This window comes from Lutra lutra, chromosome 11, assembly GCF_902655055.1.
Source record: "Lutra lutra chromosome 11, mLutLut1.2, whole genome shotgun sequence".
Classification (NCBI taxonomy): Eukaryota; Metazoa; Chordata; class Mammalia; order Carnivora; family Mustelidae; genus Lutra; species Lutra lutra.
In genome coordinates, this window is record NC_062288.1 from 1,337,048 (window position 1) to 1,359,902 (window position 22,855).

A 22,855-nucleotide genomic window follows, 5' to 3' on the forward strand; every position below is an offset into this window, starting at 1 on the left:
CCACACAAGAGCCCACACAGCCCGGCGGGCAGCAGGGGCTGAGAGCACAGCCGCTGGACCCCCAAGGAGCCCTGGGATGGCACAGGCGGGCTGTGTTCACTGGGGAGCCCCGCCAGCACCAGGGCCACCATCGGCTCCCCAACCCTGTCTGCAGGATGACCCAGGGACGCAGGGATGGCTGAGGGTTCGGGCCTGGGGCAGGGAGACTGGGACACGTCAGGAAGCCAGCCACGGTCACAGGCCACAGCAGCTGCTGCCCAGCATGGCCCACCGAGTCCAGCAGCTCCTAGACAGACAAAGCCCGTGGGGATCTGTGTCAAGGTCAGGCCCCTGCCCAGGGTCACCATCTACTTCCGCATGGACATACATGAGTGCCCACCGAGGCCCCAGGACAGGATGGGCAGCCCTCGGGCTGCGGGGTTTGGGAGTGTGTGCGTGCCCTGGTCCCAAAAGCAGACATGGACCAGCACTGGAGGGCCTGGTGGCACAGAGGGGCGGGCAAAGCTATGGGAAGCCCGACACACTCCCCAGCCATGGAGGCCACAACCAGCCAGAGACAGAACACCCCCCCAGGAGAAGGCCAGGTGCTGACCGCCTCAGGAGACTTGGGGGGAGCCGGCCCCCTCGTCCCATCCTGTACTCAGCTGTGGGCTCCACAGGGCCTGGGGCTGCCTGGGCTCCCGTTCCCTCCAAGATAAACAAGCCGGAAGCCGAACCAGGATCATGGAGCTGGGGGACTGCCCATGTTCCAACCTCCGGTGGACGTGAGGACCCTGGAGCAGCCAAGCCTCGCTCTGAGTCTGTTTCCCATGTGCAGAAAGGGTGGGGGGATTCCAGGGAGAGGACTCGACAGACATGAGACCCCAGCCCCTTGTCCTGGCCCCACCTCCGTCCCCCAACTCCCAGCCTACCTTGCAGAGCTGGGCACCTGGCCTGTTTTCCTGCTTCCCTCCTCCAGCGCCACGCCACAAGCTGCTCAAGACCCCAACAGGTGTCCTCGCTCCAATCGCTGGGGGTTTCAGCAGCACCGCACACAGATGAGAACCCACTGCCTCAGCTGACCCACCGCACTGGGCCCTGGGACGTCACACAGAGGTCCCTCCCCTCCTTCCCACCCATATACGTGTCTGAACCATCACATGGCAAGAGGGAGCCTTCTAGAATCCTAGGAGGCTCACAGATATCCATGTACCCATCGCCCCAGGCCCACGCCATCCAGCATCACCCCTGTAACTCTCATATTCCCGAATTCTCACAATCTCCAGGGACAGAGCCGGCCCCCTTGTGGCTGAGCCGCCGGACGTCCTGGACACTTACACCTGCAGGGTCATGAGGAGCGGGAGGCGCGTGGCCTGGGGAGGGAGCGGGTCAGGGAAGACACCTATTCACAGTGGGGGATCCCACCTTGGCTCTGTCCCGCTGACAGCATCGGGTCTTGGCGCAAGGCTGGTGGCCACCGGGAAGAGACCACTCTCAGGAAGGACGTCCCTGAGTCGGAGCTTCCACAGCTCGAGCCTGCAGATGGGGCTCACAAGGAGACTCCAGGAGCAGCTCGGGGTCCTGCCGGGTCACCTGGGACTAGCACCTGCCGCGTGCTCAGCACAGGCCCCGAAGCTGCCAAGGGCTCCTGCAAAGTAGGGCTGCGACGACCCTCGCCCCAGCTCTGAGATGGGGGGTGGGGCACAGGGAGGCTGTGGGGAGCGGGGCTGGGCTGCCACCAGCCCGGGCCCACGTGTAGGCAGCCATGGGGGGAGGCCCCACCAGCCCACAGTGCTTCCATGGGGCACCCCGTCCTGCTCCGGGCGCCCCAGGGTGCCGGCAGAGCAAGGAAGATGAAAAGATCCCCTGCGCGGACTTCTGTGCGAGTTTTATTTCAAAAAGGCAACTTGGCAACCAGCAATTACCGCGCCCACCCCACAGGGGCATCTGTGCCATCCTGCAGCTGCCACAGGGACAAAGACAGCCACCAGGCCCTCCCCACACGGCACACCCAGGCCTCTGAGCTGTGTGTAGGCCCCGTGGGGCTGGGGGGCAGCTGGGTCCCCAGCGCCCTCCCTCTCCGCCCTCAGCTGGCCTCCCCTGGATGGAGGCCTTCCTCGCTTGGGCCCACAGCCATCACCCGACACAACGTGCAACTCGGCTCAGAAAGGGGGCCCACATGTGAGGCCCCCGCTGTGCGGCCCCCTTGCCCAGGGCAACCTGCCTCCCAGGGCAAGTGCCCTGGCCCCAAAGCCACTCGCCAGGCACACCAGGTGCAGGGCCCTCCTACCCCGTACCAGAGAGCAATCATTCAGAGACACTGACCACATCCCACGGTGGAGACCGGGGACTCCGCTCTCTCGTCACTCCGACCCCTGCCTCCCGCAGCCCAGGCTGCTCCCGTGTCCCCAAGTGCACCCCACGGGCCTGACGTGCAGCCCTCCCCAGGCTCCGAGCCTGGGCAGCGTAGGCAGCTGTCCATCTCAGCTGTGTAGCATCTGAGTCCTGGGCTGGGTCATGTCTGCAACCACAGGGCAGGACTCCCAACCTCCCCAGTGGTGACTGTCCTCTGTAATCCTCCGTCTCATCAGCTGTCAGACAGGACACAGCCACCTTCCAGGACAGGAGGGTGTGGTGATGGGATATCCCGGGACTGCCTCCTCTCCCACTTCGTCCCTAGCCCTGGTATCACAGGACCTACTGGGTAAGGTCCCGTCACAGCCCACCCCCCATGGCACCCTCGACGCGGCCTCAGCATCACAGCCAGGCCATGCTCTTGGCACTGAGCAGAGACTGTACGCCTTCCTTACAGGGGAACCGCCCCTGACAGCGCAGGGCTCACCCCCACAGTCCTACTCAGAGAGGACACCCAGGCCCCCCAAGGCCCCCAGGACCTGCCAAGCCAGAGGGCTAGGGCCAGAACCCAGGTCCTCAGACCTAGAACTGCCCCTCTGAGCCTGCATCCACCTCTGGGGGGCTCCGGATGCATGTGGGGATGGGCAGAGGTGCTGGGAAGTGTCCCTTCAGATTTGGGGAAGGACAGGGCACAGGAGTTCACGGACATTCCCTCCTAATGACCTTCCCAATCACCCCGGGCCAGTCCACCTTCTGGGGGGCCACTGCCCCCTCACCCCTGCTGACCCCACGACCCAGTGGGGTGGGAGGCACCACGGACGCCTGAGCCCCAGAAGGGGGAGCACCAACACCACTCAGACCCCAGCCCCTGGGACAGACTCCGCCTTCACAAACGCCACCGCACCCCAGAGTCACCCGGACCCCAGAGGCCGTGCTCTCCACCTCACCTGTGAGCCCACCAGGACCCCCACTGGCCTGGCCTTTGCCCCTTCTCTGCCCTCGTCCTGGACCCACCCCCACCATTTTCAGAAGCTTTGACTTAGCCGATCTGGTTGATGAACTAGCTACGAGAACCCATTCTTCCAACAGCTGTTCCGCGCCGGCGGATGAACACAAGGCGCCGGCTGAGTCCGGGCTTCGGGTCGCAACAAGAACTTCCTGCGTCGGTATGTTCCGAAGCCAGAGACACCGCGACGCCCGGCTAGTGTGAGCACGGCCTATCCCGTTCGTGCCTGATTTGTACTCAGGTTTCCCTCAGGGTCTGTCCAAACCCACGGCACCTGCTCCATCTGCTGGCGCCTCGGTCCCCCTCCTCGCACCTGGGAGTGAGGATCCCAGGACAGGACCTGAGAGCCAGGGCCGGGGAGCAGGAGGGCGCAGAGGGAGAGGCCCCCATTCCCACGCTCTCCAAATCACCGCAGGACCCCTCCCACGGCCCAGGGTCCCCTGGAACCCCCACATGAGGGCCGAGTGGACTAGAAGTTGGTTGGGGGTCTGGGACATGCTTACTCTAAAAAATCATCATTTATCTGGAATTGGGACCTGCTGACACTGTAAGACCCTGGCTCAGCCCCAGGGGGCGCTGCGAGCGGCCAGGGTGGAGCCCCCAAGAGTCCTGGTCAGTCGGGGAAGCCGGGGCCGGGACTGGGGAGGAGCGGGGAGGGGAGGAGCGGGGAGGGGCAGAAGGGAGGGGGAGAGGATGGTAACAGAGGGGAGGGAGGCGGGATCCGGAGAAGGGGAGAGGGAGGGAGAGGAGGAGGGAACGGACAAGAGGGAGGAGAGGGGACCGTGGGGAAGGGTCCCCACCTCCGAGCGCAGAGGAGGGAGAGGGAGGGAGGGGCTCCGGCCGCGCATGCTCAGCCGCCCCTGCAATGCGGCGCTGCGTCCTCCATTAACCCAGTTCCGCAGAGCCCGGTCCGGCTGCCGGGCTGGGTGGGGGGGCGCCCCCTTCCTCACCCCGGCAGCGAAACCTGGGAAACCTAGGACTCGCTGTGCCAAGGGGGCCGGTCCAGCTTTCTGGGGGGAGGGGGCCGGGCCTGCCCCGCCCCATCACACTTTCGCGCAAGGGTGCCCCACGGCACAAGGAGCCACACAGGCCCTAGGGAAAGGGTAGCCCGAGGTGACCCAGGAAGGAGCTGGGGGTGAGCCAGGCATCAGCTTGCGGGTCCCAGGAGGCTCACAGGTGAGGCCTCATCTCCTCACCTGTCAGTCCCCTCATCCAGAGGTGAGCCCCTCCCATGAGGTGAACCCCACCTGTGAGCCCCACCTGACCACACCTGTGCGGTCAGCCCCACCCGAGACACCAACCCCTCCCCTGCGCGGTCAGCCCCATGCCTGACCCTCATCAGGCCCCCAGCTGGGTGGACCCTAAAGCTGACTGTGCCCCAGGCCCTGCTCAGCACCGCTGGGGGAACCTGAGCAATGCTCTGGACTTCTGGAGGACTCAGTTCCCTCATTTGTGAAACGAGGTGCCCAGCCAGACCACAGGGCTGAGGAAGGTCATGGAGAAGCCTGGTGCAGACACGGTGCTGCTGAAGGCAGGGCGGGCCCCTCTCCTCGGCAGTTCCTTCCTTCCCCGCCTTCCTTCCCCGCCTTTAGGTTTAGCCACCCCCCAGGGTCGCTGCAGAGACGTGGTCTGCAGACTCCGGTGCCCCGACAAGCCCTGACCCCAGGCGATTCACGTCCCTCGAGCTGCTTCTGTTAACAGTACCCAGCAATCCAGGTCTGTTCGCAGTCGCCCCCCACTTGGAGACACAGGAAGCGTTACAGCTCTAGCCCCCACAGCACACGGCACCGCGGGGGCCACCTGCAGTGTCCTGGCACTCCCAGGAGCACCCGTGACCGAGCAGGGCAGGTGACGTGTGTCCAGGGCCCATGTGCTCCTGGCCACTGCGTGTGGCCGGCCACTTCTCTATCACCAGAAGCCTCAAAAGAGCCAGGCTGCTGCCCCCTGTGGGGGGGGGAGTGTGGACCCCCTCCGCAGTGCACTGGACTCAGCAACAGGTGGACAGGACAGTGGGGGACAAGGGCTCTGCGTCTCCACTTCCCACCACTCCTCTTTCTAAGGCACTTGCCCTGGGTCCCTCCCCCTCACCCATGGGCCCCTCTCCATCCCTCCTCCAAGAAGGACAGTGGGACACAGATCTCAGAAATGGGCTACCTGGCAAGGGAGCTGGTTTGGCACATGCCACAGAACAGGCTGGGTGCCCTCGCTCAGGACACGTTCTGTGACCCTGCGGGATCTAGTTATAGAGTGGCCACCAGGCTTCCCAACCACGCTCGGGTACCCGGACGTCCCAGATGACAGGGGCATGCCCCACAGACCCAACGCAGCAGCCCAACCCTCTAGGTACCCTCCACCCCATCCCCACCCTGCATCCCACCTGGGAGCCTAACCCATCTCCAGCATACTCTGTGTACGCCCCTCACCAAAATGTATTCACTCCGGGAACGTGGCCATCCCCTCCACACCACTCCTGGAGCGCCGGGCTCTGGCCAGAGTGTGGGAGACGTGGCAGGGAACCCAGTGGATCTAGGCCCTGCCCCCGGGGCCGATAAGTCTGGTGGCAAAGACAGTCATAGTACAAAGAGGGTGCTTGGGTCCCACAATCCACTGAGACAGAGAGCAGACCCACTGAGGAAAGGTCACCAACAGACAGTTCAGGAAAATCATTTCCAGACAGAACAGACATATGCAAAGGCCCAGGGGCATGAGGCACTGGAAGAAGCCAAGGGCCTAAGGAGAGCTGGTGGGAGGGAGCAGACAGGGCCAGACGGTGTGTCAGGCCAGGGGAGAACTTGGGGCCTATGGAAGGCTGCCGGGCAGCCTGACGGAGGGTCTGGGAGCAGGAAGGGCGCAGAGCTGCTAGTGCCCTCCAGGAACAAGCCGTCGGCGGAGAGACGCCTTCAGACTTGGGGGTTTCCAAGCTGGGCGGGAGGACCCAGGGCAGCTTCACAGAGGAGGGGGCCTGGGACCTACAGGTTGGGTGGCTAGGAAGGGGAGGGAGCAAGGTGGAGAGGGGAGGTCTCGGGCAGCACTGTGCCTGTGGGCCACTCCTAAGCACCTTACTCCACACACAATCAGGAACGAGTACGCACTAGTTTCATCCCTGTTAGGCTGGGGACACTGAGGCATGGGGGGGTGCCAAGCCCCAGCCCACCGTTGGCCCACGCTGAGCACGAAGGCGAGAGTCTGCACAGAGACCCTGTCCCCTTGGCCCTCCCACTGGTCCCCTCGGCTAGGAAAGCCAGGAGGGACTGGGGAGGGCCCGAGGAGCCTGAGGCCCCCGCACAGGGGAGGCGACCAGTCCTCCGTGTAGACCGCTCCTCCCTCGGACAGACGTGCTGAGCAGCAACGTGCAGAGCAGCGGGGTGTCTGGGATGGGCTGCAGGACGGGGGTTACAGACGAAGCAGAGTCGGCGGAGAGTCGACAGCTGTCGAAGCTGGGGGACCATGCTGTCCCCTTCTCTCTATTTGGGGATGTTTTAAAGTTCCCCTGATAAAGAGTTACAAAGGAAACAAAAATGTCCCAGACCCCCCCAGTGCTGGGCAGTGCAGAGGCCTGAGCATGAGGGGCAAAGCAGCAGGGGCCCCGAGGGTAGGTGGGATGGGGCGGGCCAGCCACTCTGGCTCCCCACGGCCCTGCTGCGGCCCTGCTCCCGCCACCCATCCCAGGCTGTGCCCAGGACACGTGTGTGAGGACATGGGCAGGAGCAGGGCTGACAGGAGCCCCAGGCTCCGCACAGCTCCCTGGCCGCATGCTGGCAGGGGCTCCAGGGGCCTGGCCTCAGGGACACGGAGGCAACAAAGCAGGCTGTCAGGCCAGGAAGGGGTGAGCAGGTGCACTCCTGCAGGGGCAGAGTGAGCAGGTGCAGTGGTACTCTCCCAACACACCTGCAAGTTGAGGCTTCTGCTGGTCCTGACCCTCCCCCCTTGTAGAGCACGTTGAAGGCACCCATGGGGCAGGGGGAAGGGTACTGCAGGGGAGCCGAGTGATTCCACAGAAACATACCCACATCCCTTTCTGCTTGAGCCTCACAAACTCCTGTGCATCCCTCAAGACCCTCCTACTGCTCCGTGCCCTCCACCCTGCTCATGCCCACACCTAGAGTTGCAGTGGCTTACGAGGATGTTTGCTCAGTGCCAAGCATGGGGAGAGGGACTGCGTTGACAGTCTGGGGGACATCTGAGGGGGGCTGCCTCTCCTCCCCCCACGGTCGGGAACAAGCCTATGTTCCTCCTGCCTTAGGGACTCCACCCCTGCAGCCATATCCTCCCAAACCACCGCCAGCCGGCATCCACCCCAGCTGGTGTCAGGGACCTCGGGAGCTCCGTGCAGGCATGTGTGCTGCATGTGTGCATGTCTGGTCTGCACGTGTGCTGTGTGTGCACGTGTGTGTGTGTGCATGTGTGCTGCATGTAGGCGTGCGTGCTGCATGTATGGTGCGTGTGCTGTGTCCGTGCATGTGTGCGTGCACTGCGTGTGTGCATGAGTGTGCGCGCGTGTGCTGCGCGTGTGTGTGTGCATGTGTGCTGCATGCGTGTGCTACACGTGTGCGCGTGTTCCGTGTGTGCTGTGTGCACATGTGTGCGTGTGTTCCGTGTGTGCTGTGTGCACATGTGTGCGTGTGTTCCGTGTGTGCTGTGTGCACATGTGCTGCGTGTGTGCGTGCCAGGGCATGCTCCGTCGTGGCACCTTGTCCAGGCACGTGTGCTCTGGGGCTGCCTTGGGTCAAAGAGTCTCAGGAGATCCACCGCATTCCCCCTCCCAGCCCGGCCACCACAGCCAGCCCCACAGAGGCCAGCAGAGCCCACCACTGTCCCCCTGGGGAGGGGGTGGGCTGGTCATCCAGGGACGGTCGGGAGCTCATGCTTCTGGGTCTGCCTAGAATCTCCCTGCTCATGCCCGCATGGGGGCAGCAGGCTCTGAGGACGTGGGACTGACCCCCCCCAGGCCCTGCAGGCCCCCCACCGTGGGCTAGGACAGAAGAGCCCACCCCTGGAAACAGGCCTGAAGAAATCGCACGGGGGACTCAACGGCGTGCCCTGCAGGCCACCAGACTGACCTGCAGACCCCACAGACTGGACCCCACATCTTGGGGGGAAGGTAAGCCAGCACTACCCAAGTCCAGCGCCTCTCAGGCCAGAGAAGGAGCCTCTCAGCTCAGATCTGTGTCTGGACACTAACCAGGGGTCCCTGGGCAAGCGAGACGGCACCAGACTGGGGTCTAGCTTGACTCTCTCTGCCCAGGGATCACCCGGCCTCCTCCTGACTGGCCCTGGGGTCCCTCGGGGGGCCTGCTGGATCCCTGCCCCTTGCCCCCAACTGTGTACTCTGAGAAACCTGCTGAGGGCAGCACCCCACCACACATCACTGTTGGACCCCAAGAGGGCATGCTTCTGTTGTGTACCCAGCCTGGGCCACCACCCAGCAAGGGCTCCAGAGGGACAACAAGGTAGACAGGTTCCTGCCCAGGGCCAGCTCCTGCCCAGCACCACACTCAACCCTGCAGGCCCAGAGTCCTGCCCTACTTCGGCAAACCGTTCCCTGGAGAGGTCCCATGGTCCAGCAACCCCACAGCATCGGTCACGAGACGTCTTCAGACCTCCGAGTGCCCCCACTGCCAGCCCTCCAGGAGCTCCCAGACCAGAGTCAAGGAGTGACCCCAGTCTGAGTGGATGGGTTCCTCTCCCTGCTGCTGGCCGCACCAGGCCGGAGGAGATGCCACCTACAGGAGCCCGGCCCCCACCGGCGCAGCCATGCCTACCTCTGGCCGACAGCTTCTTGGTGTTGATGATCTTGGCTGCATACTCATGGCCGGTGCAGAGCTTGACACAGCGCCGGACCACAGAGAAAGCCCCCCTGGGGAGGAAATGGGGGACAGAGACAGAGGAGAGTCGATTAACCTCCCTGAGAGCACCTAGCATTCGACCCCAAAGCCCAGCCTGGGCCATGACCTGTTCCGGGCAGGGGCACCAGATGCTCCTGGCCCCTGTGCTGGGCGCCTGCCAGACAGAGACCCCCTGCCTGGGAGACACCCAGCTCCTGCTAGACTGTGGCCTTGCCATCCTTGCTGGATGAAGGGCCTGCCTGGGGTCTCCCAGTGTCCTCCTCTAGCTCTCTGCACCAAACCGTGAGGCCCAACAAGTCCTCCCCAAAGGCACGAACCAGCCCAGCTCCAGGCAGTGTAGCTGGGACTCATCGAAGGTTCTGGAGGGAGGGAGAAGCATCGTGCCACTAAGCTGCCCAGCTGGAGGACAGGGCCCCTCCCGAGTTGCACGGCAGTGCTGTGCTTCTGAGAGCAGGGTGGGGGGAGGCGGCACAGAGGGCCCCGAGCCGGCCGTGTGGGTGCCATCGGGTCCTGTGTGGTATTCCACTTGTCACCAGCCCTGATTTAATCTGATTTCCTAAGAATGTCACACAGGTCCCTGGGAGTCGGCCGGGAACAGGAAATGTCTCAGGAAGGGTCTCAGTCCAGCTGGGAGGCCACAGGAGACAGGCGGGCACAGTCTTCCACCGTCTTCCTCCCCAAAGGCCCCGCAGGCACAGGCCTCCCCACCATCCACGCAGCCTGATAAACCCACGGCTGCTGTGGGCGCGGGGAACGCAGCGTCTCCCACAGAGAACACTTGCCCCGCAACAGTCCCCCTTCCTCCTGGCTTTGCTTCCTGCAGAGTCGGGGCCCCACGCTCAACCGGAAGGTCATGATCTCTGGACATGTGGTCCAAAGGTCAGCGGCCGCCTCACGCCATGTCCCCAGCCTGAGCCGGTCACCTGCTCACGAGGGCTCATCACCCTCTCGCCCCGCCAGTAAGCCAGTGCACGGAGACAGCGTTGACACAGCCTCTGCTCTGACGGCCTGTTGTGACACCGCTCTCCTTTGCGGGCACGTACTGAACCCCATCCGTAAATGGAGCCTAACCCCGCGCGCACACACGGGAAGAAAACATGGTGCGCTCGGAGCTCAGAACTCCGCGCCGCTTCAGGCGTCCATTGCGGGCCCTGGGACATGTCCCCGCTGAAGAGGGGGCACCACTGGATCCTTTCGGAGAAAAAAATTCATTAAAGCGTACTATTCACTTTCCTGATATCGCACTAAATCTAACAGTGCAGCTCACTGCAAGCAACAGCTCTGTGCAGGGCTGCGTCCTTGCGTTCCTGAAGGCGGCTGGAAAAGGAGGTGGGGGCTGTTTGTGGGGGAGCAAGCAGTCTGGGGACACACATGGCTCCGTCCACACCCTCAGCCCCTGTGCTCCCTCTCACTATGTCAGAAGACAGGGAAGAGAAGGATGATGTTTTGACCCCCATGGGAGGGGAAAAGCCAGAAGCTTCCTGCCCATCTGGGTTTGAAGGCTGCTCTGTCCACCCTGCATCGTGTCTCCCCTCGGCTGCAGGAGCAGGAGAGGCTCCCAGGGAGGCCCAAGGGCTGAGCAAGGCCTGCAGGGCCATCTGCCCCCACTGCCTTGGTCTCACGCTCACTGACTGCTGGAGAGGAACCCAGCCCCACCCACTGCTGGTCCACAGATCACCCAAGGCTCCGTGAGCCTCCGGGGGACAGTCAGGACTTCCTGTGCTACAATCTGACCTCACAGCCCAGGCCTGACCCCCACCTGCAAGTTGCCAATAGCTGGGGCAGAGTGGGCCCCAAGGGAGGCCCCCAGGGGACGGAGGTGGGCTCATTCTGGGAGCAGGGAAGGACGAATTAGGCCCTCCCACCAGACAGGGTAAGGACAGGATAAAGAAGAGTGAGCAGGAGTCCCACCTGGTGCACAGCAGGGAGGGCGCGAACAAGATGAGGCGCACCTACAGCCAAGAAGGACTCTGGACAGACAGCTATGCAGACCGTGCCGGGGGCTGCCCCTCTGCCCCACATCCGGGGGCCTGCTTCCTCCTGGAGCACAGAATATCTATGTCCGGGACGGTGAGGACATGTGTAAGGCCAGGGACAGGCAGAAAGAGGCCAGACACTGGACTAGGAGGGAACAAGGAAGGCAGCAGGCACAGTGCATCCAGCAGGCACTCAATACCGGACACAGACCTTTTTCACCCAAGGTCCCACCTGCCAGGTGAGGGGAGGGCACCTCTGGGAGCCCCTCTGGGGTAGTCCCTGTTGCCTGGCCTAGAGAAAAGTTCTAGAAAGGGCTGCCCCCACCCCTGTCTGCCATTGGGCTCCTGCACCCCAATGCCCATTCAAACCCAGTCCAGGGATGAGGGCCTGGGCAAGGGGCTGGGGTCTCCAACGGTAGATGCTGTGGGAGTCACCAGGAGAGGCCAGCCAGGCACTCCCCAGACGACTCCCCACGTGGACTCGCCGGAGGGAGAAGCTGGCCATCAGGCAGCAAGGTGGGACAAGCACAGGGAAGCTGTGCAGCCCCAAGGAACCACCACCCCTCTGGCCTCTGGTCATGGCAAACCCAATCTCATGGCCCACACCAGGCATCTGCCCCTCCCCCTGGGCTGGCCCTGAAGGACTGCCAGGAACTGCGCCTCCCAGATGGGCCACCTGCCCTCCCTGCACCTGGACTGGGCCTCAGCCTGGCATCTCAGAGCAGCTGCCACCTCCTCCCCTCGCTGCCAGCTCGGCCAGTTGCCAGACCCTGAGCAAGGAAGTCCTGCAGAACCGCAAGTATGCTGAGAAAAACGTGCTGTTCAGGCCACCCACCAGGGGTCCCAACCAGGGCTCCCAACACCCAGGACACAGTGGAGAGAGGTGAGGCCAGCAGCGTCCCTCCTCGGGACTCACCCCATCCTGCCCCCAGAAACATGTCATCGAGAGACATCTACTGACCAAGGGCCCGGGTCTCTATTCTGACCCCCCTAGGACGGCTTCTCTGCTACTGTGGTCCCACTCTAGACGGGGTCATTGTCTCAGTCTCAAACCAGCAAGGACTCAAAAGACATTCTCTTTTTTTAATCAGCTTGACTTGACTCTTAAAGGCCCCACAGCGCCCTTGGTGCCGGGGGGCCTCAGAATCTGAACTCTCATTTCTAATCACTTTGAACGGGAACCCTGATTTCCACCAGCAAGGAAGCCCCACCCAGGCAGGCAGCAGGGTGACCTCCTGGCTCAGAGCGGTCCTTCAAACAGGCCCGCCCTCTTCCCCACTCTCCTCCCCGCCCTTCCCTGCACCCCCCGCAGCCGCCCTCCTGGCTCTCCCCTACAAGCCGATGTGGTCCACGGCCCCTGGAGCTTCCGGCCACACAGGGCAGCCTCACCTGGGTGCAGTCCAGAGACCATGCCGGCCCCTACCTGTCTGTGGCTCTCCGTGAGCCTGTCCTGGTGGGGGCCGGCGCCCCCCCCCCCCCGGCCCTCCTGCTCTGCTCAGGGGCCCCACGGACTCAGCCCCTCAGGAAACACCCTCCATCCCGCGGCAGATGCCCCCACCCCCTCCTGCGGCCTGCTCTCCGCAGTCCGCCCCATCCCAGTCTCTCGCTCTTTCTGGGGACCGCCCCTTCCTCTCCAGCGGCACAGGCAAGCCCACTCGTCCCCCGGGGCGGACGCAGCGAGCCACCAGGCCGTGAGGGGCCCCGTCAGCCAGCGCAGGGGCGCAGGGGTCGCGTCCTCACTCACCTCCTGCTGCTGCCCGCCCAACCTGTGGCCGCAGCCGCAAGGTCCGGCCCTGCGCTTTCCTCCAGTCTCTGAACCGCCCCCACATGCCGCCCCCCACCCAACGCCACAGGGAACCTGCCCCTGCCGCGCACCACCTGCGCCCGCCGCAGCGCCCTCTCCCCGCCGCACCTGGCCGCGAAGACCTGCCCCTCCCTGCTCCGCCCGCTCTGCGCGGGTGCCCACCTGCCCTGCCCCGCCCCGCCCCGCCAGCCCCGCCCCGCCCCGCCAGCCCCGCCCCGCCCCGCCAGCCCGTCCCTGTCGGCCCCGCCCCCTACCCCAGCCCCGCCCTGCAGCCCCACCCTCCCCGCCTCTACTGGCCCTGCCCCCTCTGTCAATCCCACGCCGCCCCGCCCCCCGCCCCTGCAGCCCCGCCCCCTGTCCCCGTCAACCCTTCATCTCGCCCCTGCGACTCCCGCCCGCAGCTGCCCCTGCTTCTCAGCTGGGCGGCTCGGCTCTCACCCGGTTTCCTGGCAGACTCTGGGGGGCAGCGGCGGTCCCTCTCCCGGCCGCCCCCACCCGGCTCACGCCCCGCCTCAGCCCGCCCTCCACGCGGGGACTCATCTGCTGAGCGGCGGACTCGCCAGGTTTGGGAAGGAGTCCGGGGGTCCAGCCCACACCGCACAGGTGCCCCTCGGCGCCCCAGGGGGCGGGCCTTCCCGCAGCGAGCCCGGCTGCGGCCCAGGTCCGACCCCTCGCAGGTGCCTGCAGGGGGCCACTGCGTTCCCGCGGGTCTCAGAGTTCACAGCTGAGCAAACCAAAGCCTTGAGTCAAAGCAAAGAACCCAACCGTGGTTCATCTGCTGGCCCAGGCACCCCGCAGCTGGGGACGGAGTTGGGGGAGGAGGTCTGCTCTGGATGGAAACGGCCCTCCTGAGCGCCCCGCCGGCAGGCCGACCGATCCTTCTGGAACAGGCTGGGCGGGCAGCAGGAGCAGCTGGCCGCTCCTCCAGTCTCCCCACTGCACACTCACCATTCGGTGCTCTGAGACCAGCCGGAGCCGGTACCGCGTTCTCCCCGGCCTGGCCGGGCCCAGACAGGCTCAGCTCAGGCAGTCCCGGCCAGGCGCCGGTCGCACCAGCCAGGCACGCCCTTCACTTGTTCCTTCCCCTTCGTTTAAACTGAATCAAGCTGCTATCTGTGTATTAGCTGGATGCCCTCTTCCTACCTCTGACTGAGACGAGCTCTGGGGAAGGAAGGGAGGGGTCCTTCTATGGTTTCAATCGACTTAGGTAACTGGGCAGAAAACATTAACTTCTACATGAAACGGAGGGCTGCGATTGTTGTTTTTATGTATTTCCTGCTTATGCTATGACTACTACTACCAGTAAGCATCATCCATGCTCCTGGCAGAAAACGGAACCAACAAGGTAGTTGGAAGAACGCGCAGAAGGCGCCCCCACCTTCATGACCCGCTGGGGGACCTGCACCTGTTTACACTCTGCTTTCCCCTCCCTCTCGAACACCCTGAACAACCCTTCCACGTGTGGCAGCTGCAGACTGCTCCGGCAGAGGACGCCAACCCCGGGGACGCCAGGAGGGAATGTCAGCCTCCCGGCCTCCCCAGCCCTGGGGCTGGAGCCAGGGAGGAGAGCGTGCTGGTCCCCAGCAGGATTTGGGCAAGCGTGTGTCCCACTGGGCAGGAGCTCCGGGTCCTGCTGCAGGAGTGATGTGCAGAGCCCAGGCCCACAAGGACCGCCAATCCCCAGGGACAGGATGGTTCTCCCTCTGGGGACCGAGTCCCACCGCTGTCCAGGGAGGACACGGGGAAGCAGGTCTGAAGAAGCCTGGCTGGAGACCAATGTGGGTAACACTGCACTGTATCCGTGAACACCCGCATCCCTGTGGCCTCGGCAGTGTCCACGCAAGCCACGCGTGCGAGAGCCTGGTTTGTGGACTGCCTTCTGTGTCGAGTGTCACCTCACACACAATCCCCACGCTCTGACCTAGATCACGACTTGTCCTCTTCGGAGCAGACAGCATTCCTTCCAGGGGTCGCCGAGCACTTTCTCAGCCAACAGGCACTGGGGATGTGTCCGATGTCCCTCCTCAGAAATGGCCTGCCATGAACATCTCGGTTATTTCCATAGAGTTATTAAGGCACATTAGCTGGGCGATTCACAACAACTTACCACACCACCAGTGATGAAAAACGCCTGCTCTTCAGCTGCCCTGGTGTCCAACCCAGGCCCTTCCCAGGCCCTTGAAATCCCGGTGGCTCCCAGCCCGGTCCTCTGAGCCCCTGTAAGAAACTAAAGCTCTGCACCATCCCTGCTGTGCTAATGTCCTGGGGCCACCTCAGCAAAGCACCACAGGCTGGTGGCTTAAACAGCAGAAAGGTACTGTCTCCCAGGCCCAAGGGCCAGAAGTCCAAGATCAAGGTTCCAGTTCCTCCTGAGGCCATGAGGGAGGGTCTGTTCCTGCCTCTCCCCAGCTTCTGGGGGTTGGCTAGAGATCCTTGGTGCTCCTTGGTCTGTAGAAACATCACCCCATCCTCTGCCTTCATGTTCACATGGCATTCTCCCTATGTGCCTGTCTCTGTCCAAATTTCCCCTTTTTAGAAAGACACAGTTATGTTAGATGAGGAGTCATCCTACACCAGGATGATTCATCTTAACTCGTTACATCTGCCACGACCCTATCGAGGGTCACATTCTGAGATCCCGGGGTTAGCACTCCAACATATGAATTCTGAGGAGACACAATTAATTCAACTCCCAACACACATGGGCCCTCACCTCAGCTCCACCTGATGTGCCACTGTGTGCACCAGGCAAACATTTCCCAAATGATGTTCCTCAGACTTTACCTCTGCAGGAAGTCAACAGATGGTAGGTACAAAGGGGGCTCTTTAGGCAAAGTTTGAGAACTAATAAGTTAAATGGTGTTTTCCTTCCTTGCTTGCTTGCTTGCTTTTTTTTTAATTGCAGGACTTCTCAGAGCCTTTAATATGGTCATCTGTGCTAGGAGTGTCCAACTAGGGAGTCATGAGGTGCAGCCTCTCCCTAATTATTTCACCACAGCTTTGCGCAGTGGCGGTATTGTAGCCAATGAGGTTTATCCAAGGCGCAATTATTGCTAATTGAAACCTAATTATTTCACCACAGAAATCTTTACTCAAGAAGTGTCATGAGGGCCAGGAATGGGGGCAGAGGGTCTTCGAGTCTCCAGGCCTCAATCCTGACCACTTTCTGAAACCTTATGAGGCCCGTCGAAGTCCAGCGACAGATGTCTTCTGAATGAACCCCCCCACAAAGTAGGAAACAGCGAGGCAGGGCAGAAACACCGCTGCCACCAGCTGGCGTCCACTGCCCGGCCACGGACACACACCCAAATGTGAGAGAGGAGCGGCTTCACCAGGAGTCCTGCGGGCGCAGCTCAGAGGAAGAGCCCGGCAGGGCCCTGCACGACCACCTGTGCCAGATGCCCTGACGAGATCCAGGCGTGAGTGTGCACAGTGGTGACTAATCATGACTTTCCGCAGTCACACCAAGGTCAGCCAGCCCCACACAGATGAAGAGCCTGACCTTGGCACGTGTCCGCAGCGTCCGGTTTCAGTCTCACAGCTCACGCCGTCACCCTCCCCTGCCACGGCTGCGCTCCCCTGCGGCCCACAGACACCCTCGAGCAGCTTCCTGGAGGGCTCCAAGCAGCAGAGGTGACAGGCCCAAGACGGGCATCAGCCCAGGGGACACGGTGAGGTCTGGAGAAGGAGGAACACGCTGGGACAGAGCTACTGTGGGAAGATGAGAAGGTTCTGGAGAGACGGTGGCGATGGCTGTGCACACTGCAAATGTCCTCAGGCTACGGATGCCGGACACTTGAAATCAGTTTAAATGATTAATTTTATATTATGTGTATTTTACCACAAGGGAAAAAACAAAGGGATGGAGAACACGGGAGCAGCCGCACTGATTTCAGATGGAGCAGAGGGAGCGAGGGGGGTTATCAGGGGTTTATCCTCACACGCGACAATCCTTAGTGTGGACACTGAAAGTGCATCAAACCGCACGAGGAAAACCTGACAGAACTGTAATAAGTTGATGAGTCCATGCTCATGGTTGGAGACGCCACCACCCTCCGTCGGAAGTGGACGCACCCAGCAGGCAGAAAACCACGAAGGCCGTCGCCACATTCGCCGGCACCCTCCGCCAGCAAGAGCTACGGGACATCGACAGCGCCTTCGCCCAGCAAGAGCGGAACACACGTTCCCAAGCTCACACACACACACACGCACCCAGACCACATTCTGGGCCGTAACACATCGTAACACACTCATTAGATGAGACATCATACACATCGTGCTCTCGGATCACAGTGGGATCACACTGGAAACAAAAGCAGAAAGACCGCTGGAAAACTTCTGAACACTAAGGTCAGACTACACACTTCCAAAAAACACACGGGTCAAAGAAAAAAATTCAAGAAAAAATTTTAACTATTTTAGTTAAATGAAAATGAAAATAAAACTTAACAAAATTTGCAGGACTTACTAACATCAGTGCTTAGAAGAAAATTCAAGTCATCGAATGCATGTAGTAGAAGAGAATACTTAAAACCAATAATCTAAGCTTCCACCTTAGGAAACTAGAAAAAGAAGAGCAAATTAAATACAAAGCAAGCAGGGGTGCCTGGGTGGCTCAGTGGGTTAAGCCTCTGCCTTTGGCTCAGGTCATGATCTCAGGGTCCTGGGATCAAGCCCCGCATCAGGCTCTCTGCTCAACAGGGAGTCTGCTTTCCCCCCTCTCTCTGCCTGCCTCTCTGCCTACTTGTGATCTCTGTCTGTCAAATAAATAAATAAAATCTTTAAAATAAATAAATACAAAGAAAGCAGCAGACATAATAAAAGAGCAGAAATCAATGAACTTGAAAACAGGAAATAAATAGAGAAAATCAATGAAACCAAAACTGATCTTTTGAAAAGATCAATAAAATTGATAAGCCTTTAGCCAGGATAAAAGAAAAGGAGAGAGGGCACAAATTACTAACATCAGAGATGAAAGGGGCCAACACCGACCCCCGGAAATTAAAGGATAATAAAGGATACGATGAGCAACTCTACACCCAGAAGTTGGTGACACAGATAAGATGGACCAGCTCCTTGAAAGACATAATCTGCCAAAACTCACACAAGAAGAAACAGATAATCTGAAGAGGCCTATATCTGTTAAGGAAATTGAATCAACAATTAATAACCTTCCCAAACAGAAGGCATCAGGCCCAGTGGTGTTCGGCATAACACCAGATGGATATTCTGGTGGGTTCCAGTGGGTTCACTGGTGAATTCTACCAAACACTTGAGGAAGAAGTTATACCAATTCTCTACAATCTTCCAGAAAAAAAAAAAAAAAAAAGCAGAGGGACTATTTCCTAACTCATTCTGTGAAGCTATCATTACCCTAAAACCAAAACCAGACAAAGACATTATAAGAAAAGGAAACTACAGACCAACATCTCTCATGAATACGGATGCAAAAATCCTCAACGAAATCCTAGCAGAGTCCAACAGTATGCTCCATGGCCAAGCAGCCATGCCTCCCCAGCAGGCAAGGCTGGCTAGTTCAACATTTGAAAACCAGTTCACATAACCGTCACACCCACTGATTTAAAAGGAAAATCACGTGATCGTATCAACAGATGCAGCAGAGCCTTTGATGACATCCAACATCCATCCATAGTAAAAATCTCAGCAAACTGGGAACAGAGCTACCGTAACTTGATGAAGAACACTGCATTGGCTCAAGATATCAGAGTCTGGGTGGCTTAAAAACAGGAACTTATTTTCTCACACTTCTGGAGGCTGGGGGTCCAAGATCAAGGTCCCTTGGGGTCTGGGCTCTTTTGTGAGCTCTCTTCTCTAGACTGGCAAGTGGCCACCATCTCCCTGAATGCTCACAGGGCCTTTCCTCAGTGGGTACACAGGAAGAGAGAGCCAGTAAACTCTCCGGTGTCTCTTCTTATAAAGACCCAATCTTATGACCTCAATTAACCTTAATTACCTCCTAAAGATCTTATCTCTAAATACAGTCCCACTTGGGGCTAGAGCTTTAACCTATGAATTTGGAGGGGTGGGCCACAGTTTAAAACTTAGCAAGAACCTACAAAAAACCTACAACTAACCTCATACTTTTGGAGAAAGTAGATGCTTTCCTCTAAGACCAGATACAAGGCCAAGATGTCCCGTTTCCTCACTCCTTTTCAACATCGAACTGGGAATCCTAGCGGATTCACTATATAAAAGGTATACAGATTGGGAAGAAAGAAATAGAGCTTTCTTTGCAGATGAATGATTACCTATGTAAAAAGTCTCCCAAATGGTTAAAAAAACAAAAACAAAAACCACGAATCTTCCTGGAACTAATGAGCGATTATAAAAAAGTTGCAGGATACAAGATTCATATACGAAATTAACTGTTTTTCTACACACCAGCAACAAGCAAATGGAATCTGAGATTTAAAGTACTATACTGTTTCCATCACCACCAAAAAATGAACTATACTTGCGTATCACAAAACACGAGATCCACAGAAGAAAAACTCACAACTTCCACGAACGAGATCCAAGAACGAAATGAATGCAGAGACGTCTCACGTCCATGGGTAGAAGACCGTACGCTGTCAGGACGTCCGTTCTTCCCCACGTGGCCTAGCTTCAGCGCAGTCCTGATCAAGATCCCAGAAAGAACCGAAACTGCTACTAAAGTCCATTTGGAGGCAAAAGACCCAGAGTAGCCAACACAAGACCACAGAAGAACGGAGTTGGAGGCTGATGCCATCCGGCTTCAAGACAGTACGAAGCTGCGGTAACCAAGGCCGCGTGGTTTGGTGGAAGGAGAGAGAACACATCGATGGAAGTGAACAGAGAGTCCAGAAACGGACCCACACATGGAGTCAACCGACTCTTGGCGAAGAGTAAAGGCGAGCCGGCGGAGGAAACCTTCGCAACAGATGGTGCTTGCTGTGGTCTGAATGTTTGTGTTTCCCCAAATCCACACGTTCGAATCTGAGCTCCCAAGGTGAGGTCTCAGGTCTTTGGGAGGTGAGGGGGTCAGGAGGCTGGAGCCGCACCAATGGGACCAGCGCCTTAGAACAGAGACCCCAGAGAGATCTCGCCACGCTTCCACGGCAGGAGGATACAGGGACAACAGCTGTCTAGGCTGTGGGCTCTCCGCAGACGCTACATGTGCGGGCACCATGACCTTGGAATTCCAGCCCCCAAAACCGTAAGAAATCATTTCTCAAAAGCCACACAGCTTGTGGTATTTTGATCACGGTAGCCTGAACAGACCAAGTCCTAGAACGACTCACTCTCTAGATGCCAAAAAAAAAAAGAGAGAGAGAGAATCTAGATACAGACATTACATTTATTACAAAAATTAACTTGGGGTGTCTGGGTGGCTCAGTGGGTTGAGCCTCTGCCTTCAGCTCAAGTCATGTTCTCGGGATCCCCCCCCCCCCCCGCATCGGGCTCTCAACAGGGAGCCTGCTTCCCCCCTCTCTCTGCCTGCCTCTCTGCCTGCTTGTGATCTCTCTCTCTGTCAAATAAATAAGTAAAATCTTTTTTTAAAAATTAACTCAAAACAGATTGTAGACCTACATGTAGAAGGCAAAATTATAAAAGTCCTAGAATACATCGTTGGAGAAAATCTAGGTGACCTTGGGCTTGGCAATGACTTTCTCAGATACGACACCACAAGCGTTTCCATGAAGGACACAAATGACCGAATGGGCTTCACCAGAATAAAACCTCTGCTCCAGGACAGGTTAGGATACTGAGAAAATGAGCCACAGACAAAAGGAAGCATCTGCCAGACACACATCTGGGGCTGGACTTGCATTTAAAATACACAAAGAATTACTGAAGTGCAACAGTAAGAAAAACAAACATAAAAATGGGCCGAAGACAGGCACAGACACCTCGTCCAAGACGAAGTAAGCACGTGGACAGACACCCCACATCCAGTGTCGTCAGGGAAATGCAGATTAAAATGACAAGGAGACTCTGTTATGCCCCGATTAGGACACCCGAGATCCAAGACCCCTCCCTGCCGGTGGGGCGCAGACGGGTGCCGCCGCTCTGGGGGACACTGGGGATTTCTCACCAACACGCTCTTACCATAGGGTCCAGCAACTGCACTACTGGGTATTTACCCAAAGGACCGCCCATCCCCCTGCCACCGCGGAGGCAGAGGGTGAGGGAGGGCAGGGGGACAGCCAGGGGACAGGAGAGAGGGCCCTGCTGAGGCTGCCCTCCACGAAGCCTGTCAAGCCACCCTGCATGCTGTCTGCTCACCGTCCCCCGCTGTCCTTCCCCCCTTCTCTCCAGTAACCAACATTCTCCAGGACTCTCCAGTGACAACCACACTGGGCCCTCACAGAAGCCACGGACCGAACCCAAGCGCCAGGGATGCATCAAACAAAGACCAAAATCAGGGCCGAGGTAGGGCAAGAGGGCAGGAGAGCCCCAGCACCACGCCGGACCGCTGCTCCCCCCGGGCTGGCTAGGTCAGATCTTCGTCTCTGGCGTTCCTCTCCTGTGGGCACGGGAGGCCTTGGCCAATCCAGAGGCCCCCGGCTCCCAGGGCCCATGCCCCGCGGGCAGCAGGAGGGCTGAGCCTGGAGGCTGGCGGTTCAGCCAACAGGGAGAAGCATCTGTGGGCCCGAAGCCCGCAGCGGACCCAGGGTGAGGCGGCGGGGCTGGGACTGACAGCATCCCTGTGTCCACGGGCCACCGGGGGCTTGGCACCTCCTTCTCCGTGAGCGGTCTGCTTCCACTGTCAGCCCCATGTCAGTGGCATGGAGACTGTAGCAGCCCCTCTGTTCACGGCTCCACCTGAAGGGGGCAGGTGCCTCACATGTTTGGGAGGGAAGCAGCAAGGTGAGTTCTGGGCTGTCCCCTAAAATGCACCTGGACTCTGCGTCTGCTCCCAGACCCCGGATGGCAGGGATTCCAGTTTGCTGTGGAAACTGGTCATCAGCTGGGAGCCAGGCACAGAGGCAGTGACACTGGGACAGGACGGGTAAGCCCAGCCAGGCCTGGAGCCTCCACCACACGGCCCTTCTGTGCCTTACCCAGGCCCTTGCCCTGCCTCGGGGTGCCTGCACCCTGCCCTGGCCTGTCCCCATGTCCACTCTGCAAGGCATGGGACAGGTGGGAGATGCGGAGAAAGGGGGGGGTGTGGGCTCTGCCCACGGCTCAAGGACCCGAGAGGTCCTCCCCCTCAGAATCCTGGTCCAAAAGGAAAACTGCAGTGGGGAGTGCCTGAGGGGCCCCCCAGGGCAAGGCGCACACCCTGAGAGACCTGTCCGTGGTCTGTGGCCTCCATGGACCACCAGGCCCGGTGGGCCCAGGAGGGTCCAGCAAAGGCCCCGAGGGAGCAGGTACAGGTGGCCACCTGCCCTGCATGGGGACAATGACATCACGTCCAGCTACTGAGCTCTCAAGAGAGGGTGCCCTGGCCTGCAGCCCACCCTGTGCCTCCATGTCCCACTGCATGCCCGGGGGCTGCCCCCAACAGTGCCTGAGCCTGGCTCCATGTCCTCGGCCCTGGGATGGGCCCGGCACCCTCCCTGGAAAGAGGTCTGTGTCGCTGCCCCACTAGTGTGACCAAGGACAGATCCAGAAGCCCACCGGGAAGAATGGGGCCCGCCACAGTGATGGCTCCCCACAAAATGGCCCCCGAGACTTCCAGCTGGGGCTCCACAGGGGCCGAGACACAGCCACCCAGAAACACAGGGCCAGGCAGTCAGGGACAGGGACAGAGCTAAGCCAGACCCCTGGACAGCCCCGAGTTACTGCCCAGGTCACTCCTGCAGCAGCCACCAGCGGACGGACAGCAACAGGGATGGCCAGTATCTCCACTGCCTCAGGGCACTCACTGCACGCTGTGCACAAGCCCCCCGAGCTGCCCGGT

At 60.0% G+C, this 22,855-nt stretch overlaps 1 protein-coding gene and 1 pseudogene across 6 annotated transcripts in view; one reads left to right on the forward strand and one right to left on the reverse strand.

The window, feature by feature from the left end:
- The window catches only part of CAMK2B (calcium/calmodulin dependent protein kinase II beta), a 77,356-nt gene that overhangs the window by 40,523 nt on the left and 13,978 nt on the right, over positions 1 to 22,855 (reverse strand). For all 6 annotated transcript variants that reach the window (XM_047694755.1, XM_047694750.1, XM_047694744.1 and 3 more), the window contains exon 2: positions 9,103 to 9,197. In XM_047694755.1, coding sequence (XP_047550711.1) covers positions 9,103 to 9,197 — 95 coding nt within the window. The remainder of the gene's footprint in view (positions 1 to 9,102; positions 9,198 to 22,855) is intronic.
- On the forward strand, positions 15,963 to 16,148 carry LOC125081483 (uncharacterized; annotated as a pseudogene).